The sequence below is a fragment of the Chiroxiphia lanceolata genome, chromosome 22 (genome assembly GCF_009829145.1).
Source record: "Chiroxiphia lanceolata isolate bChiLan1 chromosome 22, bChiLan1.pri, whole genome shotgun sequence".
Lineage (NCBI taxonomy): Eukaryota > Metazoa > Chordata > Aves > Passeriformes > Pipridae > Chiroxiphia > Chiroxiphia lanceolata.
The window spans coordinates 2,891,928-2,914,993 of record NC_045658.1 but is presented as its reverse complement, the minus strand read 5'-3'; the positions used below and the strand labels follow the sequence as shown (position 1 = coordinate 2,914,993).

Sequence of the window (23,066 nt, the reverse complement as noted above, 5' to 3'; positions counted from 1 at the left end):
TATTAATGTAAAACATTTGCAGTTCCTTTGAAGCCAGTGGGAGCAGAATAATCTTGTGAATATTGATTTAATGTATCTGTTTCCAGCTTGAATAATAATAATCTAAATATGTGTTGGAAGTGGTTTTTTTATTATTCATTATGACTTTGACCTATGTACAAAGTTGCTACCAAATTTGGAGTGGGAGTAAAGAGATACTTGTCTGTTTAAATTTCTGGGTTTGTACTTGTACAGCTTTTGGAGTGTACTTAGTGTGGATTTACTCATACTCTCAGTGAGAGCCGTAGAATCTGACTTTTTCTGACTTGCCCTGTCTTGAAGGAAAAAACAGCAATGAAAAAGCAACATTTACCTCCAAAACAAGTTGATACACTCTCTGTACACACCTTCATGTTGCACCTCTATTTACTGGCAGAGCCCTGGCTCTGTTCACAGAGCCTTTGCAGCCAAGTCCCTGCCAGCCTCGGAAGGCTGTTCGTGCAAATGAAGTCGCTAAACTGCGAGAACTTTTGAAAGGAAAAAGAGCTGGAAATTAAAACCATGCTCGAGGCACGTCTGAAAGCCATTTGGGCTAACAGTTCTGTGTTTTCAAGTTAAAAAAACCCCACCCAAATATATACAGTACATTGGTGAAGAATGTGAAAACCTGGGAGCGCAGAGGAGCAGTTACACAATGGAAAGTCTGTGTGACTGTGGTGTCAAGTAATACCAGTTTTTTACATCAATGCAGGGTTCTTGATCATGGACAATCTATCATGATCACAGAATAAACCTAAACCTCCTTTTAAAAAGGAAAACCTTTTGCCAAGCTGATCTGTTTTGTGTTAGATGAAGTCCTGCTGTCAGATTTGGATAAATCAAGAGCTAAATTTTTGTGCTTCTTGATTTCATTCCTCCCTTGAGTTCACATTTTCCATTTGAAACGTGTCCCAGTGGTTCTGTGATTTCACACTGTCCTTCTCTATGCTCTTAAATATTAAGAGTCTGATACTGTTGCCTTGTAAGTGGAGTTTTGCCACGGACTAAGCTCAAAGGCCCCAGGTTTCTGGTTAACTTCCAGCCCTGACAGCAAAGCCTCTGCGTTCAGTCCTGTGTGAAAAGCTGCATTTGGATGTTTTGCTGCTTTCCCAGAGTCTCACACCGAGCAGTGTCATGAACAAAGATGACTGAGTAATTCTAAATTCTGGATGACATCCTTTTTTCAGATTCAGGATGTGTAAATATAATTGTGTCTATAAGCAGAAGTGTTCAGGGTGCACGTAGGTGCTGTCTGGAATTCAAAGGGATGCAGCATCATGATTCTGGTACTTGTTTCACTTGCTGGTTGCTTTAGTACATGTTAGAGTTTGTCATTTGTACTAAGTGCCCTTCTTTTTCCTCACCTATCTCTAATTAGAAGCCAAATCTGTCTCAATCTGTTAGGCTGCTTCTTTGTATTGGAAGAGAGAACGGTGAAAAGATGCCACATGTGAACAGGAATGGAATGACTGCATTTGTTAAACTGATGGACTCACCTGCTCTTCCCTGCATTTACCTCACTTTTATACCAGTCGATATTTACCCATCCCCTCTGACTAATTCCTCAGTCCTGGCAAAGCTTCTAAGACACACAAGGAACTGGGGAGGCACAAGAATTATGTCCTTAAGGCCCTCAAAATTAGAGAAAAATCCTGAAATCCTCCTAAACCAATGTGACATGGATTTTGACAAAAACTGAACAGCAGGCTAATGCCTGTAACAGGTTTGCACTGGAAACTTTTAAATGAGCTTAGGAAAGAAATCTCAGGATAAAATGTCCCCTGAATTCTTTCTAACAATGTCTTTTTAAAACAATTCCTTACATGCAGCTATAATTTCTTTTCAGAGCCAGTGGCTCACTAGTACGTACCAAGGTGAAATAATTCAGGGCCTCTGACTGTCCAAAGGCTCTTCAAACTTGACAGTTCTACAAAGGAAGCCAAAAAGAGGAGCAATGTTAGGAAGAGAATGCTGCTGGCAAAGGCAAACATTTTTGGCTGGGAGGCTGGGATGGATCAGGTGTATGAATTGCTGTGGGGAAATAAGATTGCATTGAATTCAATAAACCCCAACCTAGATATTCCTTCTCTGAATATATAAGTAGTCTTAATTTTGCTTTAATTTATGTTGGGTTTTTTGTTTGTTTGTTTGTTTTTGTTTTTGTTTGGAGTTTTTAAAAATCATTCCAGTTGATGTACCCTCAAAGATTGGGATGGAATAGGAAGTTGGGAGGGGCTCAGTGAAGTGTCCTGCACCTCACAGTGATGGAAGAGATCAGTTGTTCCCCAGCTTGGTTGAATGATTTGAGTCAATATTTCAAAGATGACTGTTGTGATTACAAGGTCCAGGCCTGCTGAGTTAAGCTGAGAGTTCCATGTCATAACTTACATGGATTTCTTGGTCTTCCTACCTTAACAGCTTCTCACTCTCTGTCTCTTTTAATTTTAAACCCCATAATTCCATCAGCTGTAGTTGCTGACCTCCACTGAAGTTGAGGATCACACCTCTTCTCTTAAGAATCCAGTCTTGTCACTCTTATCATCTGGTATTTTATGTCTTTATGACTCATCTTGTTTACTCATTCCACACAGCTAAATGTTATTTTACCCCACTGATTAGTTTGTCTTGAAGTTTCTTGCTCTTTCCTGTAATGCATATTTTGCATAAATGGGATTTTTCTAAGCAGATATATTTTTTCTGCTCTTTTAAAGTGTATAAGAAAAGCTAGAAAGGACTCACCTTTTTTGAGTCAAGATCCCTGGTTAGCCAAATGAAGAATAAAGTGGAGTATTTCTCTTCTGTGACCACGATTACAAGCTTTTATAAGGGTTTTAAAACGCAGTGTCTGGGAGATTAGTGGGGATAAAGGAATATTTCAGAGTGTTCAGGGGATAAGTGTAGATTGTATTGCTTTTGTCAAGCTGAGCTGATTCTTGTTAGCTTTTTAATGTTACCCAAACAAGTCTGGTGCAGTCACATGGTGGACAGAAATCCGTGGAGTTGCCCCTGGTCACTCATTCCTTCACTGTCATCCCCTCCTTTGGTCCAAGCATTCGGGTACAGTGTGGTCTGATCACCCCTGAATCACAACAATGGACAGCACAGAGTTGTCTTGGAAAAAAATACCAAAATATGTTGTTGTTAAGCCATCAAAATCCTGTCTGCAGACAGAATCAGCACACAGGGTTAGGGCCAAAGTTCTCCAAGCCAAGGGGAAGTTTTCCTCTGCTGTCACTGGACCATTGGTGAGCCCAGAGTCCCTTCTGCACCCTGAGGGAGGGAGCTGCCCAATAACTGACAGCTCTGGATGGATCTCCAAAGGCAAAATTCCTTGGACTTTTACAGTTTCTAAGCGGCTGAGTCCTAGATGGAGTTCAGAATGTCTGTTCTAACTGTTGTGGCCTCAGCAGGAGAGCAGGGGAGAGAGATCAGCACTAAGCAAAAAGCCTTCAAGCCATCCTTCAGACCTATTCCATGAGCAGAACCACTACAATTCCTGAGCATGGAGACTGGAGTCCAGCTCAGCCACTCTTCCCTGGGCTCTGGAGTAGGGCTGTTATCATTACACTCACGTGCAAAAAATCAGAGAGAGCTATTCATAAAGCAGAATGCAACTAGACCAGATAAAAAATAAAGTCCATTTGCAATTTCGGAATATCCAAAGTAATGGCACTTCCTGGAAGTGATTCTGCTCCATGTGAGCTGTGACCATGCCAAGTGCAGTTGTCATGGCCGGATGTTTGTGAGCACCTGGAGCCTTGTCTGGAGGAGGAGGGTGGAGGGAACTTGGAGGGCAAATTACTTCTCTGTGGAATCAGTCTGGAGGATATAAATACGGACAGGGTCAGATCAGTGTCTAACAAATTATTCCCACCAAAGAACAATGGAATCCTATTATACTCTGGTTTTAATAGCAGGAATTCTGGTTGTTTTTGTATTACTGGTTTTAATTGTAACAGATTATAATTCCTTCAAGGCAGAGATTCCTCCTGATGTTGACCAGCCTTCAAAGCTCCGCTTTTATCACTGTATGTACGCTCTGGTGGAAGTTCTGGTGAGTTGACCATGCTCTGTGATACTGGGATTTTCAGGAAAGGAAAAGCTGGAGAATGAAGATGTGCATGTAAATATTGCAACTACCCGTAATGGGAGCCACACAGTAACACAGGTTTAAAGATAAAGGCCAAAGGTTGACTTGGTGTTCTTTACTGATGTAAAAGCAGCCAGTATGAGGTGAGTTCTTTTAAATACTGAGATATCCATTCTTATGTCATAATTGTAATTTGATTGCCTTCTATAATGAAATGATTGATCCTGTGGGTGACAGGAGGGCTGTGGATATAATTTACATGAATAATAGTAATCAAAGTTTCTGTATCTCAGTGCAGTCTGATATATGCAAGGCAGTTTCCTAAATTTTTAATTAGCTGCAGTAATTTTCTTACCCATCATTCTGTTCTTATTCTGCAGTGACTGAATTACTGAGTTTTAGTTAGATACCATAAATCAGGTGGGTTGGAAGACACCTCCAGAAGTCATCTAATGGAACCTCCTGGTTCAGTTATGTCTGTTATCACTTTATATTTAAGTACCTGTAAGCCAGACTCATTGTGCTGTGGGCTTCTGCCCAAAAAGCTTTCAAAAAAGGCAACAGGGGCACACAGGAGGAGCCTCTGTCACGTCCTGCAGGTAATATGGCAAAAGAAAGCCTGCAGGAAAATCCCAGAGTGGCTCCGTTGCTGTTTGTATGAAGCTCCTCTCAAGTGAATGTTCTCTGATCCCCCAGTTAGACAGAAAGAACACAATAATTAGGGCCCACGTCCTGAGGGGTGATTTGGGGCATTATCTTCTATTAAAGATTTAAGTGGGATGCTTGAACCTACACAGCAGCATTCACCAAATCCAGGATTGTCCCTGGTTCTCCAGTGGTCCAGGCCCCACGTACCTTCCTGTTTTGTCCACCCTGAGAGAAGAGGCTGCTGACCTTGGGTACCTCACACTGCTCTTCCTGTTAGGTTATATATGAACTTCATATAATAATATGACTGTGTGTTATGAAGTTCTCTAAGTTTCTATACTTGGTTGGGTGAAAATATTCTTTCAGTTGACACTCTTAACCCACTTTTACAGCTCCCAGGTGTCTGTTATGCAATAGTACAGATCCTCTCTTCACTGATAATATCTTCCCTAAATTTCTGCTTCCTTTTTTGGATGGTTTTCAAGATGCATTTCCCCATTTGCTCTGCACTGAATCCACTTGATAGCTAATTTTCTTTTGAAAACCTTTAGACATCTGCTGGTACTTTGGGTGAATTTCTGGTTTATGTTTATGCTCCCAGGAGCAGCCCTCACAGTGAGGACTTCACAGGTTTCTTATTAAGTGCATAATGCCTTGTGCAGGTAACTTCCCCTGCTCATCCTGATGAATGCTGCTCTTCCTGTGCCATCCTCCTGTGCCAGTGATGTGTGTACTGTATGTTGCAGTAAAAACCTCTTTTTTCTACAATACAAGACAGGCTTTTCCTCTTTTGTCCCACCTTACTTGCAATATGTCTCAGAAAAGCTGCATCACCAGGTAAATATTCACCTCTGACACCAGAGGTGTCACACAGATGATGCTCCTGCTGCATCTGGGCACATCCTGTGTCATAAAGAAATCAATGACAATCTCGAATGGAAGAGAGGAGAGGAAGCCTCCTAGTTCCCATCCTGGCTTTTGCTTTACACTCCTGTGTTCAGACCAACTGTCCATGTTGCACTGTGATAGGAAGCTTTGCTGAGAATTACTTTGGCTGGCAAAGCACAAACACTTCAAAGTGGCTGACAGAAAGACTGCCTCATGCAGCCCCAAAGTCCATGAAGCTCAAACTGAGTGGGTTTTGCTTGTTGGTATGTGATTTCATAATTATTTTACAGTAAAAATCTGGTCCCCATATGATCTTCCACATAAAAAGCCAGCTTGTGCCAGAATTTAGGTGTTCCAGTAAATAGTTTTTCAAAGACCCTGTTTCACAAGAAAAGCTGTGCTGACATGTCCTTTTTCATACACATATGCACATTTTAGAACCTGGTTTATGTAACGTGTTTCTCCTACTAACACTGATCACATCTGTCTGGGAACAGTCAAACCTTTTGGCTTTTCAGTGTATTGATATTGGTTCTGAAGTATTTCATGATTATTGATCAAGAAGTTTTTCAACAGAGTACACACCTAATTCCTGTTCTCCTTCACGACAGTGTTTTCCCTGAATTTGGAGATGCCTCTGTAACATCAGGAACTCCTAAGGCAAGGAAAGAGGATCCTCAGCTAGGATGCTCTGATACCAAGTGTATCACATACATTACTGTCATCTGAAATCTCTGGATAAACTCAGGGGTGTTAGAAAATGCAGATGGGATTAAACAGCAATTCTGCCAACTTCAAACCATTCCAAACCCATAACTCTGACAGAAGGACTGACTGGAGTCATGAGAGTTTAGAAGATTGCTGTTTGGGGAAGGTTATACTCACTCTGTGGTTTCTGCCACAATTGCCTTGGCTCTTATATTAATCTTCCCCTTTGCCATGATACCTAAAACTGTGCCTATAGTTACCCATTTGTCTCAGGGACCTGGGGCTTAAACCACCCCAAGCACTGCTGGCATTTGTGGCACAGTGTTATGAAAGAACTCCAGATCATCTCTGGGTTCCCATCTTTGTTTCTAACTGATTTTCTTTCTCATGGTTGTTTCTTTTATTGCTCCTCACCCAACTTGTTTGCTGCAGCCTGGTCTAGTTTTCTAGGAAGAAACAATCTGTGATACACAAGGTTGGAAAGAACAATTTCCAAAAGCAGAGCTGGCCTGTAGTTTGTGAGGCATTGATACAGAGATTTCTGTAGCTCAGAAGAGAACAATACAATTTGCAAATGGCTTGTGATGATTGTCACCATTCCAGAAGAATAAATTACAGTAGTCCACAAGGGCATGTAAGTCCCCATGTAATGGGAAAGGAAACGTTGTCCCTAGCAGGAAATATATCCATTAAAACATGTGTTCAAAGTAAAGGAGGATTCTGGGGTGATCTTTAGACTATCTGAATTATCCTGGCCTTGGATAAGGAAATGTTTTGACAGATTTAGCAAACCTTCCCTGTCTTCAAAATGTTTGTTTTCCTGCCTTCAGAATATGATTTTCCCCTGATTAGATGTAAAAAAGTAACTGCAGAGTCATCTCATATGAGATGTTGAAAAGGGCAGAGGTTTCACTGATGGGGAAGGAGATAAGATTCAGAACCATTTTCATCAGTTCTTCATTTAGTCCAGCAGCCCCTCACTAATGATTAGAGACACAGTGATTTTCTTAAAGCTTGTTCTCACTGACCCTGTGCCATTGAGACAACCCAACACCAGTAATTTCCCAAACTTGCACACAGACTGGCAGGAGCCTTTTCCTCCCACTATACTAAATCCTGTCATGGGAGGGATGATTTCATCCCACCTAACCTTAAATCCTTTAACTGAGGTATCCAAAGTACACAGCCTCCCTTCATAATCCATGGAGATGAACAGACACCTCCATTACATGATTCAACACACCTGCAATTGGAACTGTCCTCAAGAAATGCCTCTTTCTCTTCACTGATCAGAAAAGGAGCCCCAGGCCTCCCAACTTCCACACCTCAGCAAATGCCTGTTGTTACTTGTGGTAAATCCAGATCATAGGAGTTAGAAGGCATTTATATAATACAGTTAATGGAACAAGTGTTAGAACATTCTTCCAGAAACCATGAAGATGTGCATTTTCATTTCCTTAACTGAAATCCCAAAGCCACTCGAGTTATTTATGGGAATCCTATAAAGCAGCAAATAACCAACGCAATTATCCCAAATACAGGATAGAGAAAGGTAAGCTGTGGCCTTTCTAGAGTGGGAAGACTTGTATTCCCTGTATTAATTTCTCACTTTTCCTGCTATATCTCTCTAGGCAAAGAACTTGAACCGTCTGGGTATCGTTGAGGAGCACACACTGCTCAGGCTGATCACAGATGGGCTGCCAGTGTTGGGGGATTCCCAGCTCTGCATCAAAGATCTGCATTTTGATGGGGTGCCCGTGAGGATTTACCTCCCAAGAGAAGCATCTGCAGGCAAACGGAGAGGGGTCATCCTCTTCCATGGAGGATGCGGGATTTTCGGAAGCATCAGTAAGGAACTGAAAGAGAAAATATGGTTATTTAGGGTTGTTAACTGCATATTTTTAAAAACTCTCCCGAACCTAAGAAGTGACCGAAGCTTAATCTGAGAGAGTGAGAGATAGAAAGCACTTAATGTTTATTCTGCCTTTTTAAACTCTCTAATCTGCACTTACTTGGAATTTAAATTATTTTTATAGGATATAGCACTTTTTATCGTAGAACCATAGGATCAAAAAATGGTTGGGGTTGGAAAGTACCTTAAAGATCATCTTGTTCCACCCCCTGCCATGGACAGGGACACCTTCCACTAGCCCAGGTTGCTCCAAGCCCCCTCCAACCTGGCCTTGGACACTTCCAGGGATGGGGCAGCCACAGCTTCTCTGGGCAACCTGTGTCAGGGCCTCCCCACCTTCATTGTAAAAAATGTTTTTCCTTACATCCAAACTGATTTCTGCCCTCTCTGTTTAAAACCATTGCTCATTCTCTAATAGTAATGATGATAAATCCTTATTTTCCTCATAGATCAACACTCTCCCTAAATATATGAACCTCACAGTATGTGCTGATGACCAAAGGTCTGGATTATTTTTATCCTAGCAAAAATTTGGGTACTCCCTAAATAGGCAAAGGGCCCACACTCCCTCACGGCAATAAGTCATAAAAAAATAGGGGATGGTGCTGACTGAAGTTTTCTAAGATATTAATTACATCAACAACATTTCTTCCTCAGGAAGCCATGAAAGAGTCTGCCGGTACATAGCCAAAAAATCTGATTCAGTGGTTGTGTCTGTTGGGTAAGTGAGCTCCTCCCAGTGCTAATCCCAGAACTGGAGAACTCTGCTGCTTTCCCCCTGCTCCCCACACAGCCCTGAACTTACATTTCTTTGAATGTAAGAACAGAAACTAAGTGTTGTCCACCCCACACTGCTGATGTGTGGGAGCAAGCACATGCCCTGGGATGGCAATGGGAAATACCTGATCCAGGGGCAGAGTTACAGAAGGAATTTGTTTGCCAGCTCTCTTCAGAAGAACGAAGAGATTTTTTTGGTTTACATTGCTATCACCACCTTTGTTTGATAATAAGGAATTATAAGGCCAATGCCAGGTTTTAATATTTAAGGGGGATATTTAAAATCCCCTGGGGGTGATTTTAAGGAGTAAATAATGAGTCTAAGATCTTTTAAAACCAGCATGGACCACTGCTGCCTTTTAAAGGTGTTTTGCTTGTGGGAAATAGCTGGTGGTAGAAAGAAACTTCAGTTTTTTCCAACAAATTCTTCCGTGAAAAGATTCATTACTAAAGGATTTTATTAAGCTGGGAGGAATTGGTTTTGAGAAGGAAAGGGAGGGGAAGCTGTCCTGGTTTGCTTCAGCATGTGAAACTTTAAACGAGGTAAGTAATACTGGTTTGGGGGAGTTTTTGCAACTGCATGGGATGTATTTAAGACGAGACTCTTAACAATGTGTAACAGCAGCTGTATTTTCTGCCTCTCAGGTATCATTTATCACCTGAGTACAAGTACCCAGCCCAGACTCTGGAATGTCTCGCAGTTACCGTGCACTTCTTGCAGACTGCACACGCCCACGGGGTGGATCCCGCTCGGGTTATTGTTTGTGGGGACAGTGTAGGGGGCACGTACGCTGCCAGTGTTTGCCAGGAACTGGTGCCCAGGACAGATCTGCCAAAGATCCGTGCCCAGGTGCTCATCTCTCCCTTTCTCCAAGCCCTGAACTTCAATCTGCCCTCTCACCACAAAAACGCTTTCGCTGCCTTCCTGTCCCGGGAGCGCACGGTCCGCTACATCCTCAAGTACCTGGGTAAGGATTGCTCCCTGGAGGAACCCATCCTGGCAGGTTCTCATGTCCCTGAGAGTATGAATTTGAAATACAGGAAATGGATAAACCCCGATCTTATCCCGGAGGAGTTTAAACTGGGCTATAAAGCACCGCCCCCCGCTTCATTCTTACCCCGAGTCCACGAGGAGGTCCCAGAGCTGTTTAAGTGCAGGGTTTCCCCTCTGCTGGCAGAGGATGCTGTTGTTTGTCACCTCCCTGACACCTGTATTGTCACCTGCGAGCACGATGTGCTCAGGGACGAGGGGCTGTTGTTCAAGAAACGCTTGGAGGACAACAATGTAAGAGTCACCTGGCACCACGTGGAAAAAGGCTTCCACTGCACAATAGGATTTTTTGGATATGGCATTTTCTCTTTTCCATCATCAACTACAGTGGTGAATCACACTGTAGACTTCATAAAAGGCTATTAAAATATTTTCTTTCATACTGCTATGCAAAGAGAGTGTGTTTCAATTAACTATTTACTAGTTATTCGTACATTAGAACCTAGGCAAGAAATTCTGACGTTAGCATGGTCTGCTCAGTTCTGATTTTTACTGCTATAACTTAGCAACATCGTGTATTTTTATTCTTTATTCTTTATTTTTTTAAGCTTGCTTTGCTGTTCTCTTCTTGCATTGTAAGGATTTGTGTTCTCTTCATGTGTCAAAGAATAAAAACTCACCATATCAAAAAAAACATTCTAAAGCAAGCAGTGTGTGAGTAATCAGCAGCGTGCACACCCATGCCCCCAGAGAGCAAAATCCCCCAAAATCAGCATGGCAGCACAGGGAAGTGCCCCCCAACACCTCTGGAGAGTGAAAATACCTTCACTACTTCAACTGGCTTACCTGGATTTTGGGGAGATAATATGTAAACAGCGTGGGAGCTGCCAAAATAATTCCAAAAAGAGGAAGGAAAAGAAAAATCTGAGCTCAGTTGTTATATTGTTATTAGGACAGATCCAGCTTTGGTAACCACAGATGCCAAGATAATTGCCATTGCATGGCAGCCCTGCTGGGCACGCAGTGCCTCAGCATTGTAAAATATTTGACATTGTGCAACCACCCTGCACCTGTAATATCCATGCATGCACAGCTGTGGAGAGAGGTTGGTAATGTCTGTTCTCTCCCAGGCAAACTGTGAGTAGGAAGAAGATGGTGGGTTAAATTAAATATGGTGACAGGTGGGCTGGTGCAGATTTCTGCAGCAACAAGTCGCTGCTTGTGAATGCTCCTTCTCCAGTCCCTCTCAGCAAAATGAAATTGTATTTCTTCATGTTCTGTTGGCACAACAGAGGGTTTATCTGGTTCATTTTTCCTATTGCAGGTAGTAGCAATTTGCTCTTCAAAGAAATTCTTCCAGGAGTAAATAATGTGATAAGAGTTCCAAATGTTCCACTGTTGGAGGATTTCAGGATTTTCCTTGGTTATGCAAGGGCATGATGTGAAGCTGGGGATTCATTTTGGTTTCTGCTCTCAAGATGTGGCTCAGCAGCTCACAGGTTGGGAGCTGAAGCCAGTCCAGCAGTTGGTGTGTGCTCAAAAGCCATGTGAAAAGCTGGAGAATATTGGAGCAGTTAATCCCTGTCTGTCCCCCCATGGCTGTGCTGTTACCTGGGCTGGAGCAGGATGGCCTAGAGGTAGTTTGGGTGAGACCACATGAACTGCAGTCCAGCCTGTGGGAGTTGTTAGGCTTATCTTTATTCAGATGATTTTCACTCCTGTCTCTCTGTTTGCACCTTCCATAGCAGGCCTGGTTTTTTATGACTCTTGGCAGGTACAGAGAAGGTTGGAAGTGCTGGAAATAAGGATGTCTGTACAATTGCACCTTGGATTTTAAAAGTTATGAGATGGTTACAGATCTCATGCTATTTTACACTCAATCCTTCAGTGCAGTATTATACTCCTTGTCAGTTCAGCAATACTTGTTTTCTTTCCTTTATCCAATTTCTGGACTTACCCCTCATTTATGGGCCAATGTTCAAACTCTGCACTGATCTATTCCTGAGATTCTTCCACAGTCCTTTATCTGTCAGTCGTTAATTTACCACAAAAAATACCAAATTTACCTTTATAATATGGCAGCAGCATTATTAGCTCTCTTGAACACACACATTTTAATCAAGGGTTATAACCATGGAGTGCAGATGGGTAAGCAGAGAACAGCAAGTGCTGAAATAATGTATTCCTTGTTTAGTCACGACTCCCTTATTTTCTAAACTTTAGAAAGTCACAAGATGTAATTGTCTCCATGGAACTTCCTGTCCTCTAATTTATTTTAATTAATTACAGATCTGCTGTGTGTCGTGCTTTGCTAGGATAAGATGTTTGGAGACAGTTTTATAATTTCCAGAACGTGGAACTTTCAAGTACCTAAAACACAGTGAGTGACAATCAACGTGACAATCAGTGACACCTACGGAATTATGCACACCAGTGTCCTTCCAAAAGGAGTGAATACAGGGAAATACACTCGGATACAAGTGTGCACAGGAGTTATGGCACAAAAGAAGCCGTTAACAGCCCTTGTCAGAGCAATCAAGCTCCCGGCTCAGACCAGGCTGGCTCAGGTCTCAAGTTCAGGCTTCCAGCACCAGATGGCTCTCACGCTCTGCAGAACTCAACAGGAGCTTCTTGGCTTGCACAGCACCTTCTCTGAAAGGTTTCCCAGTATCCCAGTACAGGCACCCATTCACAGGGAGTTCCTGGTGCCACCTAATCAGCACCAAGATCCAGAGGGAGAATCCCTGGGACTGCCTGGAGATGAGGTGAGGGAATGTTTCATGTCTGTTACACCCGGCTCAGTCTCTGTGTCCCCCTTGCATGTGCAGCCACAGAACAGAAAAAAATCTTAAGGATTGACAAGATTTCAGGCCCTGACATTTAATTCCTCACTGGAAATTAGTAAGAAAGGTAGTTCCTGGGGTAGGAGAAAACGGGACTTTGGCGTGGTCTATCCTCTGGTCAGTCTCACAGGAGCAAGAGAGAAGGTTAATTAATTCTCAGAAGCTGGAGAGGGCATACATTTGGAAGATTATTTAGGGAATGGTTCTCCACCCTGGGCCTCAAGCTTGTAAATTGCTGAGTCTCAGCTTATAAAACATTAAGTATGACTTTGTGCACCTGCGATGCCCAAAGCAAAAAAACCACATTATTACTTCAGGAACAAACTAGTTTGTTTCTTGTACAGTTTGTACCACATTCCAGCACATCAGGTCTTTGTGTGGAGCCCCTGGGCTTGGTGTGGGGGGAGGATGTGCTGTGATGTCTGGATCTAGTTAACGTGCCTGGAAGAGTCCAAGACCTGCCAGCTGTTGGTGAACTGGCACCAAAAAGATTAAGAACAAAGAAGAACCACAGGTGCTAAGAACCTTAGCACAAAGGATCTGTCACAGGTGTCAGAAGGCTTCTTCTTAGATCCCCAGAGGGGCCAGATCTGATAAGTGTACTCAGACCACACCTAAGTCATTGGCACAGCAGGGTTTAGCCGATTAATTGCTGTCACTACTAAAGAGGGGAGCTGCAATCACGTTTTGTGTAACAGTGTTTCCCAATGCTCTTGTCTGAGCGATAGGAAAGCTGAACCCTCTGTGCACCTCAGTCCTGAGTGGTTTGACTGCACCACTGCCATTGCCCAAGAGCAAAGAGCCTTTCACCAGCATCCCTTATCAAGCTGGGCATCAAATGCCGCCGAGGAGGATAAACCAAAAAGAACCTGATTTTATAATTAGCATGTGAATAAGCTTCTGGCAGTGGAGGGAGGGGCAGGGGGGACACTGGGAAGTGAAAGTCCACAGAGGGTTGTTGGATAAAATGAAGAATCAGTTTGGGCAGAGGGAATCGGCTGCTTCTCAGAAATCACCAGATATGAAGTTTCATCCTGTTTATTCTAAACAGTTAAGAAACAGTTTCTAAAGTCAGGAATCATACCTGAGGTCTTTCATTTGCAGGTCATGGATTATGCACTCTAAAGCTCTGGGGTTCTCTGTGTTGAGTTTCATTTTAATACACAGTTCAAGAGCAGCTCATCCCTTGTATTATTTTTTTATTATTATTTAAGGAAAGAAAAAACCACAGTCATTTTACCCACACTGCTACTTTTCAGAATGAGAATCTGCTGCCTTCACAGTCTGAGCAGACTGCTAAAAAACCACACTGTTCCCAAAGGTGACATCACAGGAGCTGAAAACCTTTGCTTTACAGATCTTTTTGTTTCAGGTTAAATCTTACCACTAATTATTTTTGCATGGAAAAATATGTTAGTTCCAGAGGAAGGCACAGATCCTAAAGCTCTCCACAGAAAGAGTGAGCTCCTGATGTCTAGTCAGTGCCAGTAGCCCTGAAACCATGAAGTCCAAGTGTAGTTTCCATCAGCTGGAATCATATTTGTACCTGGAATGACACCTGTGTGTAATATATCCCAGGGGAGACAGAGACTGCAGCACTGCGAGGCTCAGCCAAGAGGCTGCTAAAAAACCAAACACAAACCAACTAAACACAACAGTTGGTGCAGGAGAAGAGCCTTCAAGGATGAGGCAAGACACAGCCCTCCCAGCAGGCTGCAGGTGCTGCTGGCTCCACTGGACTCAGAGATGCAATGGCACAGCAGCGTCCAAAATCTGTCATCACGGGTGATGAAACGTGTTTGCAACACTGAACCCTGATTTCAATGAAAGTCTGAGGAGGTAAGGCATGGAGGCACAATAAAGCAGCAAACTGAGCAGCTCTGAAGGTGCTCACCAAGAAGGGCTGTTGCTTGGGGACTCACAGGTAACACAGATCTGCCCCTAATCAGGGAACAGGGAGAGACAGGACAAGTTTTTGTCTTCTAAACTTACACTGATCCATCCAGTGGTGGTTCTGCTGTGATGGGCACGGCCTCAAAACACAGCCCTGTGTAGCTGTGAATATGAAAAACTGCTTGTGCAAGTCTCTCCCGTGACTAATTGCTACTGTCTGTTTAATTGTGTGGTTGGGTTGCCACATGTTTTCATCTTCCTATTGGCATTTTTAAGAGCTGGATTATGAGCTGTGAAGGGAACTGCTAATCCCATGCCTTTACCTTCAGGAATCCAAAAGCCTGAAAAAGGGGAGGGAGCCCACAGCTGGTTCCTCCCTGGGCTCCTACCAGCACAGAGATGGAACTCCTCCTGGCCATTTTTCTCTCTGCTTTGACTGTTTTTGTGGCAATAGCATTCTATTATGGACATGACAAGGCAGAAGTTCCTCATGAATTCAGTGAGCGAAGAAAGCTTTATGTTCTTCATTACTTGCTGAACTTTGCATTTGGTATGGTGAGTAAAACTTGATTAAAGCTGGAGTTTTTAATTTAATTTCTGTTCGAGGAATAATGGTTAGAATAAATGTTCGAATATAATCAGCTGGATTAATTTGGTGATGTGAGCAGATGGTGCTATCCAGCACCAAAGGAAATGTGGAAAATGAAATTCTGTGCAATTTCCAGGTTTTTTCTGACAGCCTGTGTTTTAGCTTGTTGTTCCTGTTGCCTCAAGACGGTGCTGGAAGGCTTGGAAGGGAAGTGCACGGGGTATGTGGAATTTCTGCTCTGTATCGCCCCGTGCTGACTTACAGAGGGAGCAATCAGATGATGTCTGTGACCTCCTCTACAGCCCTGTCACTCTGCTCCCGGGCCGCCTGAGAGAGCTGCCACATTCGCAGTCTTTTGCCTTTCAAAGAGCCTAAACGACTTTCTTTTTTGAGCACATAATATATACATTGACTTTCACTGTCGTTGTTTTTGGCACGTTTTGGATCCTCCCTTGCTTTACATCCTTGCTTCTCTTCAAAGCTAGAACAGGACTTGTCTTTCTGTTTCATCAATCATCCTGTCCTGAATTAATTGTTGCCTCTCTCATCTTAAAAACACTTCTCCTGTGATACCTAAACCAAGCTTCTTTTCTTTTACTTGTCTCTTTGGCTTGTGCATTACATTTCACTTCAGTTCTGTGTTCTAATGTTATTAATTCTTCTTTCCTTTCTCTGCTCCATTGCTCATTAAGTTTTGTTTGCAGTCAGGCAGAGAGCTCCCGAGGAGGTGACTCACATCAGCTCTGGAGCCCTGCCCTACCCAGGCCCCAACACTGCTACGACAGCAAAGCACTAAAATAGGATAGTAATTGAAGTCAAATTTAATTTTCTTACCACTGACATACAACATGTGAACTTCCAGATTTTCTAAAAGCTGTGTGTTTACCCTTTATCCATCGAAGTTTTGCCTTTGTGTGATTCATTTGTTAAACTGCAGAATTTAGAAATTTGCTGCTGGTTGATGTAGTTTTTAACTTCTGAACTTACAATTTTGTATCCCTTCTGCTGGCCAGGCACGAGCAACTCAAAGGAGCAGAAAGACAAGGATATTACTGTATAGTTAAACCAGAATTTAAATGCAAGTTCAAGTCGTGTAGCAACTCTTGCTTTTGCTGTTGGGCAAATTCCTTACGCCAAAGTAGCCAAATCCTTTCAAGGGCTGACAATCCATGATGTCAAAACTTCATGGAAAATTAAAGTTTACTAGTATATCCAGTCCCCAGCTGGGACGAAAGCCAACACTAAACACAGAGGAGAGAGAAGTGAGAAGGACTCCTAGGACTCCTATTTTTTTCAGTATTTCTAAGACAAAGAAGATCTCTATATTCTATACCAATAGGTTTAACCTTTGCTGTTACAAAGGTATTAGTGTGAGGAAAGAAGATTCCGGAGGGAGATGGAAGATTAAAGAAATCAAATTATTTTTCCACAGACATAAACCAGGAGTTCTGCAGAAGGATTCAGTTTGAGGCTAAAACTTTGCCATAGGACGATCCTTCCTGCATGTGGGATCAGCTCCTCAGGTGGCCTAAAATAGGATGCCTACACCAAATTTAACAGGACCACATCACTGAGCTGCCTGAGGTCTGTGAGGTGAAAGCCACGAGGGTGGGTTTTTAGGATCCACACAGACCTTTGCAAGGGAAATCCTCTTTGATCTAAGTGAATAACGGCAACACGACTAATTCCAGTGCTGGTTGGAGATGTCTGCTGTGGAAATCACACAAAACTGACTCCAGTGGAGTGGGGACACTGTGATTCCACCTCATCTTCTCCCGTTGAGCAGGAATAGAGCAGAGCAGCCTACAACTGAACCAGCTTAAAGCCATGGGATGCGATGAAGTCGACAAGCTCAGAGTGCCATAAGAACCTTAGCCCGAGTGTTTAATTAAGAATCAGTGAGCTGTGAGAAGATCAAGCCAGGGTTCACAGCTATTCTTGGTCAGGAGGACAGCTGTGGTAAATGCTATGGAATTTTTTTTTTTTTTTCTGCAAGTTTAAAAGTAGTGTGAGCTTGGGAAATGAAATATTGGCCAGGTTTCTTCATCCAAAGATAAAATGCTGTAACTATTCTCTCCTTATTTTGCTCTGAAACACCTGACAAAGTGAAGTATGTGACACCTTCTTCTATCTGCTCTTAATAGCTGCTTTTTTTTCCTACTGAATTAACCATGCAGCTTTAATTTTTTAATGATCAATCTCCAGTTTAGGTGGAAATTTGCACTAATTTTTGGTTTCTTTTATTAACAGGCAACGTTTTTGGACAAAGTAGGTATCGTCTCAGAGGTTCATTTCCTCAGGGCTACAATGGAGAATATACCACCACTGAAAGATAAACATCTTCTTATCAAGGACTTAAGATTTGAAAGGGTTAAAGTAAGAATTTACCAGTCCAAAACATCAAACACTAGCCAAAGAAGAGGAGTCCTTTATTTCCATGGAGGAGTTGGATGGTTGGGAAGCATCCGTAAGTAACCCAAATATAATATGAGCTCTGACTGCACACGAGTCACGGGGTGGGGGAGCCTGGGAGGGACCACAGTGGTCCCACCTTTCTGCTCCAGCAGGGTCATCCCAGAGCCCACGGCACAGGATTGTGTCCTGACAGGTCTGGAATATCTCCAGGGAGGGAGACTCCACACCCACCCTTCACAGAGTTTCTGATCTGATCTGGTATTTCATAAATTACAAGAAGAGTTAGTAGGTTAAGCACTACAAGTAACAAAATTAATTTCAGAACAGCAGAATCATTTGATTTCCATGCAGTAGGCATCATGTTAAATTGCCTTTCTTGTGTCTCTGGAATATTCTCTGATCATTTTTTTCCTTCTTCCTCATGCTTGTGAGGAGAGTTGAAAGTCTCATTAGAACTTTATTTCTAATTTTAAAGCACCCATTTTGTGTTCACACGTGTGTGCAGGCTTCTGTGTGTGTGTCCTGCTGTGGGTCTTTCTAGTGGCCAAACAAGAACAAGACACATTTTGGTGTTTGAAATGGAAATGCCTAAGAGATGAGATGGTGCCTCATGCACAAGAAAAATTCTTGTGCTGGATTTAGCAGGAGTTTTTGTTGGTTTGTTGGTTTTTTTTAAGCAACTTCTCGCTTTCAAAACCACTTTAGAAGTGGCAGCAGTGGTGCTGTCCATTAACTGACTTTTCAAAGAGGGGACCAAAGCAATGCATTGGTGTAAATTCCAGGTTTCTTGCTGGCAAGGAGATTCCCACAGATGCAAGGGAATAATGAGCAATGCCCAGATTAGACCGTGCCACGACGAGAGAATCACAGTGTGGCGTCGGTCACACCACAGAGATCAGGATCTCAGAACATCGAGTTGTTTTTAAAGCGAGTTACAATTCCATGGAAATGTTTTGTTTTCCAGGGGCCTACGAAAGGACGTGCCGCTACTTGGCCAGGAAGAGCAATTCCGTGGTGGTGTCTGTTGGGTGAGTGGAGTCAGACACACGCTGGGAGCAATCTGTGCCTCCTCCTGGCTCTGTAAACATTTAGCCCAGCTCCTTGTAAAGCACCTGCATTTAATGATCCCGTTTCACCAGCACTAATTTCTCTTGAGAAGAATTAGTCAACGAATCCCCACTTGTTTATTTGCAAATGAAATGCATTACAGTAATTTTGTAATTTGTTGCCACCCCTAGGAGCTGAGGATGTTTTTGTTTTCTAGAGCCATATGCAAACCACCTTAAGCTGAAAGCCTGAAGTGTTTCTGTTATAAGCACAGTTGCCCAGGCCACCAAATACTCATTTTAGTAGCTGAGAAAAACTGAAGGGATATCCACATTTAACTTGCAACCAACCTGAGATGAACATTAAAAGTATTTTCCCAATGAATTGTAATGAATTTTTAAGAGAACCAATTTATAAAAGTTCAGGAAAAGAGTTGATGTCTTGAAAATTGATTACAATTGCACTAAATGCTATTTGCAAGCTAAAATACTTGAAGAACCAATACCTCATTGATTCTGTTTAAAGAATTCACCTTACAGAACAGCGCTGTAAACCTTTCAGATTGTCATTATCAATCTTCTATGCTCATATTCTCTAACAATATGTTGGGAAATGGATCTGGAATTGCTGTAACCAACTCAGACACGCCTGCCATGGCAGCTAATTCCAAAAGAACTCTGCATATGCCTTTAGTCACCTAAAAGATAGATAGAGAAGTATTTTGTAAAGATAGAACAGTGTTCTGACTCTCCCAAACATGAATAGCAGCAAATAATACATCAGCAGCACTAATTGGGATCAGTTCCCTTGCTGTAATTATGATTTCAGGATATTCTCCTGTCTTCAGAGAGGAGATGAATGGCAAGAGGCCAAGGGGCCCATTCACTGGTTGTGACTCTGCTAAAACACTTCCACTCCTCTGAACAGGAGCCAGAGAGTGCCCAGGTGGCCAAGAAGGCCAATGGATCCTGGCCTGGCTCAGGAACAGGGTGGCCAACAGGACCAGGGAAGTGATTTTCCCCTGGACTCAGCACTGGTGAGGCCACCCCTGGAGTGCTGTGTCCAGCTCTGGGCCCTCAGCTCAGGAAGGACATTGAGGTCCTGGAGCAGGTCCAGAGAAGAGCAACGAGGCTGGGGAAGGGACTGGAGCACAAGTGCTGTGAGGAGAGGCTGAGGGAGCTGGGGCTGTTCAGCCTGGAGAAGAGGAGGCTCAGGGGAGACCTCCTCACTCTCTACAACTCCCTGACAGGAGGGGGGAACCAGGGGAGGGTTGGTCTCTTTTCCCAGGCAACCATCTTCAGCTGTGCCAGGGGAGGTTTAGGTTTCTTAGGAAAGAATTTTTTTCCAGAGAGGGTGCTCAGCCATTGGAATGGGCTGCCCAGGGAAGTGGTGGATTCTCCATCCCTGGAGGTTTTTAAGGTGAGACTGGATGTGGCATCAGTGCCATGGGCTGGGAACCACAGCGGGGTTGGATCAAGGGTTGGACTTGATGATCTCGGAGGTCCCTTCCAACCCAGCTGATTCTATGATTCTCTTTAGGTATCGTTTGGCTCCCGAGCACCCCTTCCCAGCCCAGTTTGAGGACTGTGTCACTGCCACCATCCACTTCCTGAGGACTGCCCAGGACCACGGCGTCGACCCTTCCCGTGTTGTCGTCTGTGGGGACAGCAGTGGGGGGACACTCGCTGCTGCTGTCGCCCAAGCCCTGGTGAACAGAAGGGATGTCCCAAAGCTGAGAGCACAAATCCTGATCTATCCTTTTCTCCAGTGTGTGGACTTTAATTTGCCTTCTTATCAGCAGAACGAGAGAATCCCCATTTTGTTAAAGGAACGAACTTTGGTTCTGGGCCTGAAGTACATGAATAAAGACTTGTCTGTCCTCCCAGAGCTATTTAAAGGTCGCCACGTTCCAGAAGACCTGAGGCCGAAGTATCAGAAATGGGTGAGTCCTGACTACATCCCTCAGGAGTTTAAAACAAGAGGTTACAAACCAAGTCCAACATATCCAGCCTCAGAAGAAATCTATGCACATACCAAGGCTATTTTTGACCCTGTTTTTTCACCACTGTTGGCTGAAGACAGTGTTGTTGCTCAGGTCCCTGAGACTTTCCTTCTGACCTGTGAATTTGATGTGCTCAGAGATGATGGACTGCTGTACAAGAAACGATTAGAGGATCATGGGATAAAAGTGACCTGGTGCCACCTGCAAGAGGGGTTCCATGGAACAGTGTTCTCAGCAACTTTGGGTGGGGGAGCAGCATTCAAATCTGGAATTAAAGGCCTGGATAAGGTAGTAAATTTTTTAAGATTGATGTAAAATTCACTTTCTTGCTTTCCTTTCCTGAGTCCTATCTTATTGCTTACAAAGATTTTTTTTAAAAAAAATCAATTTTCCTTAAGTCATCACCTTAGATTTCTGCATTGCATCTGTTCTTCTTTTTATCTGATAAGCTGAATTCACGATGGCTTTTGCTTAATTTTCTTCCAGGAGAGGCAAAATCAGGTGGACTTACATTTCCTTCCTCTACCAACTCTTCAGTTTTCTCTTGTAGCCATTAAAGATCCAGTCCACATAGCAAGGGGTTTGCAATGCAGTTTGGTTTAATGAAGTTCTGGTAATATTAAAACTCAAACCACGTTTGAGGACAACCTGGGGCAGGTAACAGGGCATGAAATCTGCAGGGTCAGTGTATAATGAGCACAGGCAATGGTTTAGGAAAGCCTGGTGAAAGCTGAATTTGAAACAAGCTTAAAAAGTTCTCTGTTCTGAATACAGGAGGAAAAATGTGAACATGGACATAAGTGAAAGGAGGGGAAGGAAAGGAAAGGAAAGGAGGAGACAAAAATGGTTAGGCCTGGAATTACAGATGTTATAAGAAGTATTGGTTAAGGAAAACAACACCTCCTAAAAAAAACCCATGCATATATATTTTATATATAGATAAAAGATATGTGGGAATATAAAGCAACATCAGTTCCTTTACAAAGAGCTTGTATTGTTTAGGCCTGCAGTGCCTGGGGCAGGAAGGACTTTTCCATAAAGGGACACTGTAAAGTGCCATCGCAGAGGAAGGACAATGAAGGAGAAAGGAAAAAGAACCAAATCAAAGTTCATGTCAGTCTTAAGCTGTTTACAACAAGAGATGTATGATAAGTAAAACTATACAAAATAAAATGGCATAACAAGGGTGTAAGGTGTTTTCTTAGAAATGTACTCAACATTGTCAATAAATGTCAGTAAATGTTTTAATGACGCTGTGCTGAGGTGAATTTATAACTGTAGAAGAGTGTAATTATTTCAGTTTCTATTATAGTCTTATATCCTGAATTATAATAATTTATCATGTCACTAGACTCTATTGTCCTGAATTCTTCAGTGAGTTATACTTGGAGGCATGATGCAAAAAGGCATGAAGCGGGGTGAGGATGCAATTTTACTTACAGTCAACACTTCTGACTGTCTTTGCTTAAATTAACACCTGGAACACTCCCCACACTAAAATCACCGTCCCTCTTGTCAGGGAAATTTCCAGTTCTGTCATTTACAAATAATATTCTCTGTACTTGATATTATTGTATATATTTCCTGCCCCCCACTGGCTTATTTAAGCTATGACCAAAAGCAAAGTGCTGCAGACAGCTCTGTGAGGAAGGTTATGTTCTGACACAAGACACCCCACAGCCAAGGGAAGGATGTTCTGCAGTGCTCTGCATGGCTGGGATTTATATTCAGCATAAGAGCAAATAAAGCCTGCCAGAACAACATGAGTGACATTTAGTCACACTCACATAGCACAGCCAGGGAAAGAGAGGAAATTTTACAGGGATCTTCCATGTGGCCTCTCCGAGTGAATACAGTGTGAATAAGGAAAAGACCCAGAAAATCTTTCCAATCTTTCCTGATTTCTAGGCACACATCTTCACTAACACTGCTGAATGCTGCCTGGTTTTCACATGGGCAACCCATGCCACTAATGCTGAGGTGACATCAGTGGCACTTTGTCCATGAAGGGATAGACCAGTATATTCCTGACATTGAAATACAGATCCAGTCAGGCTGAGACAAAGGCTGACAACTGGCAAACCTCTCATGGGTATTACAACCCAAAGATGACATGCTGAAGATAACACAGATTTTTATTTTTTTTTTAACCCAGAGAACTGCTGGGTTATCGAGGAGTCTTTACCTTGGAAGAGCTTAGGAAAATATGACCTTGAGAAATAAGTTTTCTTAGATGGGGCAGTTA

General features: G+C 42.9%; 2 protein-coding genes across 2 annotated transcripts; both read left to right on the top strand.

Moving 5' to 3' along the window:
* The first annotated feature begins 3,901 nt into the window (after positions 1 to 3,901).
* Positions 3,902 to 10,458, top strand: LOC116797351 (arylacetamide deacetylase-like 4). The gene is made up of 4 exons (XM_032708752.1): positions 3,902 to 4,072; positions 7,984 to 8,200; positions 8,922 to 8,985; positions 9,687 to 10,458. The coding sequence occupies exons 1-4, from the start codon at positions 3,902 to 3,904 to the stop codon at positions 10,456 to 10,458; spliced, it is 1,224 nt and encodes a 407-aa protein (XP_032564643.1).
* A 4,709-nt stretch (positions 10,459 to 15,167) lies between these two features.
* LOC116797350 (arylacetamide deacetylase-like 4) lies at positions 15,168 to 21,136 on the top strand. The gene is made up of 4 exons (XM_032708751.1): positions 15,168 to 15,323; positions 17,608 to 17,824; positions 18,737 to 18,800; positions 20,359 to 21,136. The coding sequence occupies exons 1-4, from the start codon at positions 15,168 to 15,170 to the stop codon at positions 21,134 to 21,136; spliced, it is 1,215 nt and encodes a 404-aa protein (XP_032564642.1).
* The last annotated feature ends 1,930 nt before the right edge of the window (positions 21,137 to 23,066 follow it).

What these genes read in the sequence shown, in the direction of transcription:
- LOC116797351 (XM_032708752.1), top strand. Translation starts at nt 3,902, where the DNA reads ATGGAATCCTATTATACTCTGGTTTTAATAGCAGGAATTCTGGTTGTT. An exon ending in ACGCTCTGGTGGAAGTTCTG is followed by an intron (nt 4,073 to 7,983) that starts GTGAGTTGACCA and finishes ATATCTCTCTAG; the next exon opens with GCAAAGAACTTGAACCGTCT. An exon ending in TCAGTGGTTGTGTCTGTTGG is followed by an intron (nt 8,986 to 9,686) that starts GTAAGTGAGCTC and finishes TCTGCCTCTCAG; the next exon opens with GTATCATTTATCACCTGAGT.
- LOC116797350 (XM_032708751.1), top strand. Translation starts at nt 15,168, where the DNA reads ATGGAACTCCTCCTGGCCATTTTTCTCTCTGCTTTGACTGTTTTTGTG. An exon ending in TGGATGGTTGGGAAGCATCC is followed by an intron (nt 17,825 to 18,736) that starts GTAAGTAACCCA and finishes TTTGTTTTCCAG; the next exon opens with GGGCCTACGAAAGGACGTGC. An exon ending in TCCGTGGTGGTGTCTGTTGG is followed by an intron (nt 18,801 to 20,358) that starts GTGAGTGGAGTC and finishes GATTCTCTTTAG; the next exon opens with GTATCGTTTGGCTCCCGAGC.